The 12,593-nt window shown below is 41.6% G+C and overlaps 1 protein-coding gene across 5 annotated transcripts in view; it reads left to right on the top strand.

The window, feature by feature from the left end:
- Window positions 1–12,593, top strand: part of LOC111864450 (MAGUK p55 subfamily member 6) — a 77,449-nt gene that overhangs the window by 17,370 nt on the left and 47,486 nt on the right. For all 5 annotated transcript variants that reach the window (XM_023851693.2, XM_033751431.1, XM_023851690.2 and 2 more), the window contains one exon: window positions 2,880–3,001. In XM_023851693.2, coding sequence (XP_023707461.1) covers window positions 2,880–3,001 — 122 coding nt within the window. The remainder of the gene's footprint in view (window positions 1–2,879; window positions 3,002–12,593) is intronic.

A 12,593-nucleotide genomic window follows, 5' to 3' on the forward strand; every position in this document is an offset into this window, starting at 1 on the left:
ACCAGCCCCAGATGATAGGAGAGGGTGATTGTGGAGCAATTGGTGGAATGAAGATTGGCAGGGGAACCGAAGTACTCAGAGAAAACCTGACCCAGTGCCACTTTGTCCACCACAAATCCCACTTGACCAGACCCGGGATCGAACCCGCGGTGGGAAGCCAGCGACTGACCGCTTAAGCTATGGCGCGGCCTACTTANTATTTTATATGTGCAAATTCAAACGGAATAAAATTGTTATATTCGGTTTATGCTGATACGGTCAACCGTGGAACGATGACTGGAAAGGAAATGTGGAACATGAGCGCTGAATTTTGACAGTGAGTGTATTCTACGAGACTGATGAGCGAGACAAGTCGGTGAGCAAACAAAGTCTGAAGTTATGCCGCAGGAGTTCTAAAACTTTTTAAGATCAGATTCCACTTTGATCCCCCCTTTCTACAGACTCTCGGGCCCTTGGGTTAAAAAGGGCTTCAGTTTATTGGAGGTTTACTGAAAATGCTACCAACTTACTACCCATTATAATCTAGTTCACATATTACTAGCCTACTCAGTATATAATGAACTTGTTGGTATGTTATTTTTATGAATTCGCTTGGAATTGATTACTTAATTCATGCGGTAACTATTTTTTCTTACACAGAATGATACAGGATTGCAAGAATGTACGGGGCCGCATGTGGTCCGCAGGTTGAAGCTCTCTGTTCTACGGTGTATGCACCGTTAGATTGTACAGATTCCATAATCAAGTAAACTGTGATCCGGAGAACAAACGCCAAGGTTGAAAAATCCTGTTTATTTAAAAAAATCCGTACTAACGCTCGGTAAAATACACAGACCACCTACTGCGCATGATATTGTGTATCTGAAAACAAACACTTCGCTTACTCCAGCTGATTGGTCTGAATGAAAGGCGACCCTGCGAAACCGAGATACAAATGCGTATATTGCTGTGATTAATGCCAACAGTAGTGAACTGTAGGAACAAAGTAGACATATTGAACTGGCGATGGAAAGATCCTCGTTTGAAGAGGTTGCAGAGTGTCAAGGGATTGTTGGATTTGAGTGCTTGGTATAAGAAACTAATTTCACAACAGAGAGAAATTCTGTTTTAAGAGATTCATTCCCGAAGTCGCTAAAATGAAACTTCCAGAATAAATTCTTCAGCCTGTACTGGCCGCGTGCATCTCACTGTTACACCAAGCAATGCAGCGAATTTATAACATGAAAACACGCATAACCCTTTTTATTTCTCCCCCCCCCTCCCCAAATCTTTGAAGTTTAGCCGATTCATGTTCCAAGCATGTTGAATTGTTATCAGATGGTAACAGAGGACAATAAGTGATTGTTCCATGAATTGATCTGGCAACAAGCGATACCAACTGGCCATTCATTTTAAAAAGACGCCAGTTTCTAGCTTCTGTTATAACGGATAGAAGGAGAATGAAGATTCGTATTATGGTTTTCTGTGTTGATACCATGTGTTTTAGTGTGGTAGGTAGCCACTAGCATTTCATAGGAACCTGCAGACTCCATCTTCAGGGTTTAAGTCAGACTCAGCATGTCCCCCCCCTCCCTTCCAAACCATACCCGTGTACTAGAACATAGCATGTTGTCATTGTAAATTATTCTGTAAATTCCTTCCTCTCATTATTGGAATATAATTTCAGATTTAAATATCCCAAGTGATATAAGGTATTGAAGAAAATAATTAAAACTCTTTAAAGGTAGTCTGCATTTGAAAATTGACATTATTTCATGAATTTTAATTTGTTCTCCGTTTTAATGGTTCTAAATAATGAAAGATCTGAAAGGAAGCGAACACTTCAGAGAACTAGAGTACACAACATGTGACAATAATTTGAAAAAGAAAGAGAAACCCGCGGTAGCGTAGTTGGTTGAGGCACTAGGCTACAAGCCGGAAGCTCGCGGGTTTGCTTCCCAGTGAGGTTATTGGATCGAATCTTTACAGCCGCACTGTGGTCCTGGAGTCAACTCAGCCTCTAACAGAAATGGGTACCAGGAATCTTCCTGGGGGTAAAGGGAGGCGGCGTAAAGCTGACAACCTCACCGCCAACTGTGAGCCGATTGTCTATAGAAAATGTGGGAGCCTCGACGTCTCAAACCCCTATGGGCCTCCGCTGTCAGATATAACGATAACTTTATTTCTTTATTTTTTACATTTAAGAAAAAACCCCACTCTTCGCATTAGTTTTTAAGTTTGATTTTTCGTGTACACGAAATGTTTTTGCTTCTTAATATGTGTAATTAAATAATATATTGATCTCATATTCTTCTTTAAAATGTATTTATCGTTATCTTTACCTATAATTTAGCTTAACTTATAAGGATTTTATCAGGGGTCCCGTGAATATTTTTCGAATGCAGAAGGGTAAAAGTAAGTTAAAGTATCCCTGTAACAGGCGGTGGAGGCCCATAGGGTTGTGAGATATTGAGGTTCTCACATTTTCTAGACAATCGGTTCATAGATTGCAGCAAGGTTATCAGCCTTACGCGCCGGCCGCCTTCTACCTCCAAGAATATTCCTGGTACTCATTTCTGTTAGAGGCTGAGTCGACTCCAGGGCCATAGTGCGGCTGGAAGGATTAAGTAAATTGAAAAAAATATCCACCTCATCGGGATTCGATCCCGCGAATGCAGAAGGGTTCCATGGCCAAATTTAACCGAGTAGCACTGGACTGTGGGATGATAATGTGCAGAAACGGTACCAGAATTTCCATTTAACTGAGTGGACTCATATGTTTCTGTACTTCAAGGCGAGGCCGAAGTCGGATGACCGCTCAGTATCTTCTTTACAGTCCATAAGCAAAGCGACAAAGGCCCTTGCCCTGTGGGTGCTGCAACTCGTCTCTTTTGTTGCAGCCGCTTTCCAGCACGTGCGAGAGAACATAGAGGACCTGAACGGCAGGGTCGGTGCCAACGACACGGATCTCATATTCCTCAAAGGCCTCATGGACAGCCCTATCATGAGATCCCTAGTTAAGGTAAGAGTCTATTTCTTTGCTTTATCCATGGTTTCGAGTGTATTACACTAGTCTCTCGTATCTTCCACCATTGTTTCCTGATATAAAAGAAGCTTGTAAGGAAGTCTGGTTTGTCTGTTTATCTCTAAAACTAGTTAGGCGTGAAAGTAGTGTCACTGGTGGTTATCCTATTATATTTTTTATCTATATCTATATTACGAGGCAAGACAGAAGCTTCACCGCTTTACAGAGAAGAACATAAAATTCACAGTGTACCATTTCTTGTTTGTACGGATAATATTAAAATGAATTTTAAATACGCTGACACTAGGCACTGTCTGTCGTGGCAGAGATGTCAGCAGGCCCAGTCTCCCATTTCTTAGCTCTGTAATCGTATAGTATTTTTTTTATTGCTAGTGGGGTGGGACTAAGTTCCTTGAACTGCGGCCACTTCTGGCCTATTGTACCAGCCCCAAATGATAGGTGAGGGTGATTGTGGAGCAATTGGTGGAGTGAGGATTGGCAGGGGAAACCGAATTACTCGGAGAAAACCTGCTCCAGCGCCACAAATCCCACTTTACCAGACGTGGGATCGAACCCGGGCCAGCGACTAACCGCTTGAGCTATGGCGCGGCCCATCGTATAGTAAGTTGTATTCCTTCCCCCACTACCTTCCAATTTATATCTGTATTCCGACTGACAGTAGATTGCAATGATCTGGCGCAGGATAGGATCCTTTGAATAATCTTCGGATTATTTCCTGGTAGTCTGCACGAATTTCAGCAACTCAAGTACACGTACGACTTTTTCCCCTGGGTTTGGATAATAGATGTGTTGACATCTATTGCAATGAAAAATTATTTTTAAAATGTCGGAATTAGAATTTAGACTCTGAGAAACTGTATGAGAACAACATTAAGAAGATTCCAAGTTGTTAAAACAGGAAAATAACTGAATCGTTGAATGTACTGCTCGTGTTTTTAGACGTGGCCATTTTCGGTAGAATTCACAGTGGATTTGGTCAAGTCCATTAACTGAGGTAAGGACTGTAGGATGTGTGTGGGTCCATAACAGGGCATTAGTTACAGTGCATCACCCTCTCTTGCTCCTGCAGTGCAACTGTAACCACTCCCTTGCTTTTTCTTTCCACACTTCTCACGCACCACTCAGACGCCAGAGTTCAATCATCGGGCAACCCGCATGTCGGACAGACGGTGAAGCCCCGAATAGTCGAACGAATTGGAGGGGGATATGCACGTGTGTGTGTGTGTGTGATTGCGCCAAATACATCTGTTATCTGGCCCTATTTATGTGTAAAAAAATAGTAATTATGGAATTTTGACAAAAACTAAAAGAATTAGGATTTCAGAAGAGCAAGGAATCACTCATTCGACATACGCCGATGACCTAATTCGCTTGCAGCTTCAGAAGAGAATCTATAAAGAGAGATTACAGAGCTGCATCGAGTGCTAAACACTTCAGAAACAAAAATTAGAAGAAGAATATACAAGGAAATAATAGCGACAAATTAAAATAGCTTTAAATGGCCGTATTATTGAACAAGTGTTAAAAGGTAGTAATACCTTTGATGTTCAATATCGCTCTACTAAATGGAAATACGGAAGAAAGATTGCGTATAGGCCTATAGCCAACTATATGAAGTAAAGAACAAATTTAAAAATAAAATTATAATAGCCCTTCTATCACGACTATAAAATATTACAGCTAAACAAAATGTGTATTTTGGAAGTGAGACTTGAGTTTCGAGGAAGTGAGAGAGAGAGAGAGAGAAAACAGAAGCTACTTACTTGAGATTTTTTAGATCATTACTAGTAATAAATGTGTTACATAGATAGGTCATAAAGATACCTATATATTTTATATGAAGTATTTTTGGGATACTAAAGTTACAATTATGGCGACGATGCGAAACTTTAACGTGGACTCTGTAATTTACTATAGGGAAATATAACCGGAATATGATGTTCAGTTTATAATTAGCTATAAAAAAACTAAATCCGTGGCCTGTAGTCCGCAGGGGAACTATGTAGATAAAAGAGTGTAAAAGAGAATTGGTGTCACATTTATGTGCATTCGTGTTCTTAGTTTAGCGATTCTGAAAAGGTTCTTTTGTTTTCCTATACAGCATTACTCGCGTTGTTGACTTGGCCGCTGCTATGTTCGTGTTTACAAAACAGGCGCTTTACTTAGCCGAGCTTTTAGGTCGTATACCAAAGGTTATATCCGAACGGATCAGAAACGCTCACAGATTTGTAAGGTAAATAATTTCTTGCTCCAACCATCTACGTATAATCGTCTGAAAAATGAATTATAATATGAGTAAAGATTTGTAGCTTCCTTTATTATTTAAGATTTGAGGCTTTCACGGCGGTGACTATGAAGAAAGCAGTCTTCTGGGATTTGGCACCGTGTATATGTGGTGTTAACCGACGTTTCGGAGGAACGTATCACCTCCATCTTCAGGGTAGAAGAAAAAATACAATATAAGAATCTGCAAGCGAAGAGACCGTGAGAACCGGTAAAAGCAGACTGTGCTTTTCTTCTACCCTGAAGATGGAGGCGATACGTTCCTCCGAAACGTCGGTTAACACCACATATACACGGTGCCAAATCCCAGAAGACTGCTTTCTTCCTTTATTATTGTCAACAATGTCAGTATCGATCAATATGGAGCGAGTTTTCAACGTTTCGGAGACTGTAGACGTATTTATAGCCGCCATAATTGAATATCTGCATTGCCCATCACGTCATGCTCTGATGGAGGCAAAGATAGTCTCCGAAACGTTGGAAATCATTTCTATACTGAAACGGCTGATCTCCCAAGAAGAATTAATTGTAATCATAACGATGTGTACGATAATATTCTTTTTTATTTCTTGAATGTCGTGACATTATGCTCCAAGCGGGCGGAATACGAACACGCAATTTCCGAGAGGTCCAGTTTTATTTACTTACTTATGTGTGATTTATTTAGCTACGTTGCTAGTACCGCAAACTCTTATATAGCGTTGAGTAATAATGGATGATGAATTCGAAATGATGTGGAAGGAACCGGTAGTGACCTGATTCGAATAACTTTCCCGGCATTTTCCTGGAAAGACCGAGAAAAGCCACACACACAAATCTTCGGTCAGGATAGTCGGTGTTGCTGCCCACATTCGAACCTTGAACCATCTGAGTACAAGTCATAATGGCGTCATAATGGCTCTTTCAGCCCATTCAGGGGCCATGCCTCCTATTCAGTTCCTCAATCATTTTTCACATACGATAAGACCCCTTGTACGAGTTATCAGATCGTCGCAAGGCCGCTACCTAAACATAGGACAACACAAACATAGAATAAACGCATACACACACCAAACATCCATGCCTTGAGACGGTTACGAACCCACAATCCCAGTGTACGAGCGAGCGAAGACAGTTCATGCTTTAAACCTCGCGGCTACTGAGACCGGTCCATAAGGGCGTGTAAGCGAGATAAATTGTAGGGCAGCTCATGGCATATACATTACAGTTAATAGGGTCTTAACTGTGAATAGCAAATGCTTGGTAGATAATCTTGCCTTGTGTTTTGTCGTCACTGAATAATTTGGCCTGCCTTGGTCTTGAAGGTGGATGCCACATATAGCCTTACCGAGTATTCAGCACAATGTCAATGTCATTTCTTCTGTGGGTGTACTTTAAATGGTCCGTGGACACCGCATTCTCCACTCAGTTTATCAAGCGTTAGGTCCCACAGTCGCGGTAAAATATACCAGTCGTCAGTGTATCAGGAGCACTGAAATTTATTCCTTTTTCTATAAAGATGTCAACCTAAACCTGAAGATTAAAATATTTAAAACTGATAGGAAATTTGACCCGCTATTTTATATTTCATAAAAGTTTCTCACACCTCAGGGAAAGAGGGAAGTGCTGAGGGTGGAAATGTATCCATGTGCATCTTTATAGACGTACATTGTTGTCAGTAATAAAGGAAAACTGTTATTTAGCCAACTAGGAAGCTATGGTCCTGTTAGTTTTAGTGCATATTTGGTAAAGGCGAAAGGTAAGGCAATGTTGTCCCTGTGCTCATTGAATTAAGCACTGCATCATGAAGGCGGTTGTGGGAGTGGATGTATAGACCCATATTTTCTTGACCTCGGTACTAGCCGGAGGTGAGTTTTCAGTTTCACGCCCAGGCCGCTTTACCTCCGAGGAAAGAATCCCCGGTGTCCATTGGGTAGGAGATTGGGTGGACCTTAGAGCAGGTCTGGATGATTTTGAGAATAGAAAATTCTTGACCCTACCGGGACTTGAACTTCGTTCCCTCAGTCGTCCAGCCCGACTGAGCTATCCCGGCTCCAGTGCATATTTGGTACACACAATAAAGTCCTGTTACAATATATATGAGACAAACACCGTCTTAAGTGTAACAATTTAATTGTAGTTCTTTCTTCTACAATTAATTGTATATTATACTACAAGGTATACTACAATATACTACAATTAAATTGTTACACTTAAGACGGTGTTTGTCTCATATATATTGTGTGAGTGTAACAGGATGCTCAAATATAATATCCTGTTCCAAAACTAATAAATAATTACAACGTACCATGACATTTAGCTCCCTGCCTCCCGACATGATCTTAAATGTCATTAATCGTTACAACTAACGGACAGATATCCTTCCCTACTGACAAACCAAGCCGATCACAGTGGCCGCGCAGTCTAAGGCATGAACTGTCTTCTCCTGCTCGAACAGTGGGATCGTGGGTTCGAATCCCTCTTTAAGACATGGATATCTGCGTTTATTCCGTGTTTGTGTTGTCCTGTGTAGGTAGGGCCTTGCGACGGTACATCTCCCCTCCAAAGAGTCCTACCGACTGACTTAGGATTAAGAAACTGAAGTGAAACAAAGCGTTTCACTGATATCCTGTGCTCCAGAGTGGGAAAACAGGAAAGAGAGAGAGAGAGACTCATAATCCAATGGACTGATTACAAAATATACAATTTGACAGAATGTTGCGTCTTTCTCATACTTTCATCGAACACTGAAAATTATTGTGTTGTGGAAATAATACTTACAGTCGTTTGCTGCAGTCTTCATGGCGATGCACCATTCTCAGGCGAATCCTGTTAAGATAATCATATCGCTTTCCTGTCATATAAGGCGCAGTCATGTGTATTTATCATATGTTTCAGCCATTCTGGCTCTTCCTACCGAAATGTTACAGACTTACAGAAATGGGGAACAGGCCACTTAGAATGGACCTTAGAAATATGGTGTAATGGCGTGAGCCGGCTGAACATACGAGTCAATGGCAAGTTCCTGTGAACACGACATTGAACCTTTGGGTTCCATAGAAGACGAGGAATTTTTTTATCCGCTGATTAGTAACCAGCTTGGTACAAATATTATGTTTTTGGACAGTATCCATCGTCTTGTCTTTATCTAAAAACCGTTCTGTTTATTTTTCAAAACACGTCTATCTCCGGAGATAGGGACTAGCTCAATCGATTGGGCCCAACTGAGTAAGTTTTACCTGAAGACGGAGATAGAATTGAGTCTCCGATACGTTGTGTTCTGTAAAAAATAACAGGACGGTTTTTAGATAGAGACAGGACGATGGATACTGTCGAAAAACATAATATTTATGCTAGAGTACCATCGTCACAAACTTCTACATCTTATGTGCAATCAGCTTCTCAAGAAATTTGTCCCCATGGGATTTTTTTTTTGTAGTTGCTCTAAGTTCTAAACAGACCAAATGTGCAGCAGCAACGCTCCAGACCTGTCTTTCGATAGGATAGTTAATTTCCGGACTGAAATCAAATTAGACGCCTTCGGAATTGGCTAGCTACTTTCGGTAGGCAGGCACATATCAGGGATCTTAGAGCAATTTAAGTGTTTTTATTAAGCTCTGTCGCTCTTACCGAATATGTCGCTGAATAAAGCAGTGTGCAGGCACTCCACGTACAATTTTAAGCGGAGACGTTTCGCGTCTCTTCTTGCGTAAGGTTTGCTCCATGCTATACGTCAGTAGCATTGACGATGCAGAAGAACCACGGCAGGGAATGCTTACGTATTATTCAGTTTGACACTGTTTTTAAGGTAATACTTGGCTATTCCCCTGAGAACGTTTTAGTTAAGGAAATGCTTGCTGTTATTCAGTACTGTTTTTCATTTACTGTTTAAGTTTGAAAGATTATGATATGTACGAAACGTCGTTTTACCGGCCAGGCGATCTTCTGGGCTGTGATGCCGTATAGTTGTGTAAAAGTCCAGCGATGTTTCGGAGGAACGTCTCATCTCCGCTGTCAGGGTTGAAGGGTAAGCCATGCAAGAAGCAGGTAGCAAGAAGATAAAAAAGTGTACCGAATTACATGCCGTTACAACCCAGAAGATGGTAGTCTTTCTGAGTTACAACTGTGAGAACCTGAACTTCGATAGTTCTTTCACCTCGAATCAAACAATCCTATTTAACAGTCCTGAACTAAAGGTAAAGGTAAAGCTAAAGCTGTCCCTGTAACAGGCCATGCGTCCAGCCAATCGAAGCCTCCTTAATTTCATTATCTTAATTAAAAGCAAAAAATGGTAAAACTATTTTTGTAACAGGCCGTAAAGGCCGATAAGGTTGTGAGACGTCGAGGCTCCAACATTTTCTAGACAATCGGCTCACAGATGGCGTTAAGGTCGTCAGCCTTACGCGCCGGCCACCCTTTACCCCCCCCCCCCCGGAAGATTACTCTTACTGATTTCTGTTAGAGGCTGGGTCGACCCTAGGGCCATACTGCGGCTGGAAGGATTAGGTAAATTAAAAAATAAACACATCGGGATTCGACCCGCAACCTACCGGCTTGTAGTATAGTGCCTCAACCAACTACGCTACCTGAACTGTGTGTGTGATAATTTGTCACGTACCCGGAAATAAGATGATATTCTGAAAGTTAATAAAACAAAAGAGTAAAGATGAGTGCATGAACCTAAAAGCAGTGAGCTGAGTGAAGACAAACTAAACAAAGAGAACACCGATATTTATTATTATTTTTTTTTCGTGCAGGCTCCCTCTGCAACTTACGTGGTATAGTCCACAGTTTTACCATACTGTTTATCTGGAAAGAATGCCCTTATTCTTTTCAGCGAGGAATTCTCTTGAGACGGTATTCCAGGATTTATGTTTAAGATTGGTTTTTTCAGGTCAGTGAAGTTCCGTTCCGTTTACTCATGCCAGGAAAACGCATGGTATAGACAGTGTCACGTAACTTCGAACAAGGCCCCACATTCCTAGTCAAATCCCGCGCATAGCTTATGGTTGGAGGAGTTTCTTAACACTCTTTCTTCCACCGGCCGCCTGTCACTTCTCACACCCTCCACCCCCTTGTCTTAAATTTTTCTTCTGCATATTCAAGGTTACTCTTGGCCTTGTTCGAAGTTACGTGACACTTGCTATAACTTCAGGTGGCAGGAAGCGAGGATGCCAGTTGTATGAAGTACATAGCTGTACATGTTGCTGTGTCAGCGGTGACCCGACTCGTCTAGTTTCTAACGAGGCGACATAGTTTACGGCAGCATATCAATAATTTCATTTGGGGAGTGCTTTTAAAAATAAGTTAATAATAATTACATTTTATGAGCAGGGATATTTCATTAAGTAAAATGACGGGCTTACGGGCTGGACTACAAGAAATTGATTCCCAGCAGAGACAATGGTTTCATTTTGCTCCACCGTCTGTTTACGGACCTGCTCTGGAGCCCATCCTGTCTCTCCTCGAGGGGATACCGGGGCTGTTTCCCTGCAGGTAAAGTGGCCATAGGGTGACGCTTACCACCTGTACCCATCTTTAGGAAAGGTTACTATTTACCGGTCAGTACATTCGGGTCAGGGAAACACTACCTACGCCTCACACCTTCCTTCCATATTATTATAACCAACTTCATGGAGCTGAGCCCTTCTTGAGAAGCAGCCAATCGCGCAGCTACTCAAGAACTTCCCAAAATTATATGGAACCCGAAGGTTCACTACCGTGTTCACAAGAGCCCTCCACTGGTCCTTATCCTGAGCCAGATCAATCCAGTCCATACCACCATATCCTGAAAGTTCCATTATATAATAATATCATCCACCCACCTACATCTTGGTCTTCCTAGTGGTCTCTTTCCTCCTGGATTATCATCAATATCCCATATGCGTTCCTTTTCACCCCCATTCGTGCTACATTCCATGTCCATCTCATCCTCCTTGACTTAATCATTCTGATTATATTTGGCGAAGAGTACAAATTACGAAGGTCATCATTATGCATTTCTCCCTCATCACTTCAACTCTCCTTGATCCAAATATTCTCCTCAGCATCTGTACCTCCTTTAATGCCAGAGACAAAGTTTGACACCCATACAGAACCACAGGCAAAATTATAGGTTTGAATATTCTAATTTTTACGCCTTTAGACAGCCGCCGAGAAGGCAAGAAGTTCTGGACTGAATGCTAGCAAGCATTACCCAAATCCAGCCTCCTCTTAATTTCCACATGAATCAAATTTTGATTTGTTACTGTCATTCCTAAATATTTGAACTCTGCCATATTTTTAAAAAATCTGTTAGTATCTTTATATCATGATTTTGCCCTGCATTCTTTTGACAAGGTAGCAACATACTTAAATTTCTCCGCGTTTACTTCTTGACCAACCTCCTTACTAGTGTCAATTAAAATTCCTGGTTGTTTCTTTGTGGTATCTGTGTTACTGCCCAGTAGATTCACATCATCAGCCTACACCGGCAGCTAATATGTCTTAGTTAGTTATTAGAGAGGGTGGGTTTGCCCATGCACTTAGACCTGTAGTGGTCCGTTGTGCTTCCCTCTATGATTTCTACCAGCCTCTATATCCTACCGGTATTTGTGCTTACCATCAGTCCCGCCCAGCCAGCGAGACCGGCTCTACTGGCTGAGAGGTATCTATAATGCTTCCCCCATCTACCGGAGGTATTAGTGACTGCTGTTGGGCGGCAAACGTCCGCAATTTTGCTCAGTGACCTCCTTTGGAGGTATGAGGTTCTTTTACGTGCCGTAAAGCTACGACACGGGACCTACGGCTTAAAGTCCCTCCCGGAGGACTTGTTCCCTGGATTTTTCCGCCCTTAAAAATTCGACGACCTCCGCCGGGTATTTGAACCCGCGTACTACGAGTCATGAGGTGGGAACGTTACCTCTAGACTACGGAGGCCGCTTAATATGTCTTATTTCAGTTCCACCTGGTTCTCCTGGGCCTTCGTAATGACATATTCTAAACCAAAGTTGAAAAGCAGTGCCGATAACGAATCTCCTAGTTTTAGACCATTTTGGATAGTGACATTATCAAATGTTGTATTATAGCGTCCTGTTGCACTGATTTCCTTCCATGATATGTATACAGTTGCCGTCTTGTAGTGCACTCAATTTCACCCGTTACTTCACGACATGTTTCGGCAACGTAGTGCTATCATCAGGTGCCCTAATTACGCTAATCTATTTCATTGCTTGCCTTTATAAAATTATTTAAAAAGTATTTAAAAAGTGCGTATTTGTCAACTATAATAAATTTACACACACTAAAACTTGTTAAGATTATTCAT

Source organism: Cryptotermes secundus, unplaced genomic scaffold (genome assembly GCF_002891405.2).
Source record: "Cryptotermes secundus unplaced genomic scaffold, Csec_1.0 scaffold621, whole genome shotgun sequence".
In the NCBI taxonomy this organism is placed as follows: Eukaryota; Metazoa; Arthropoda; class Insecta; order Blattodea; family Kalotermitidae; genus Cryptotermes; species Cryptotermes secundus.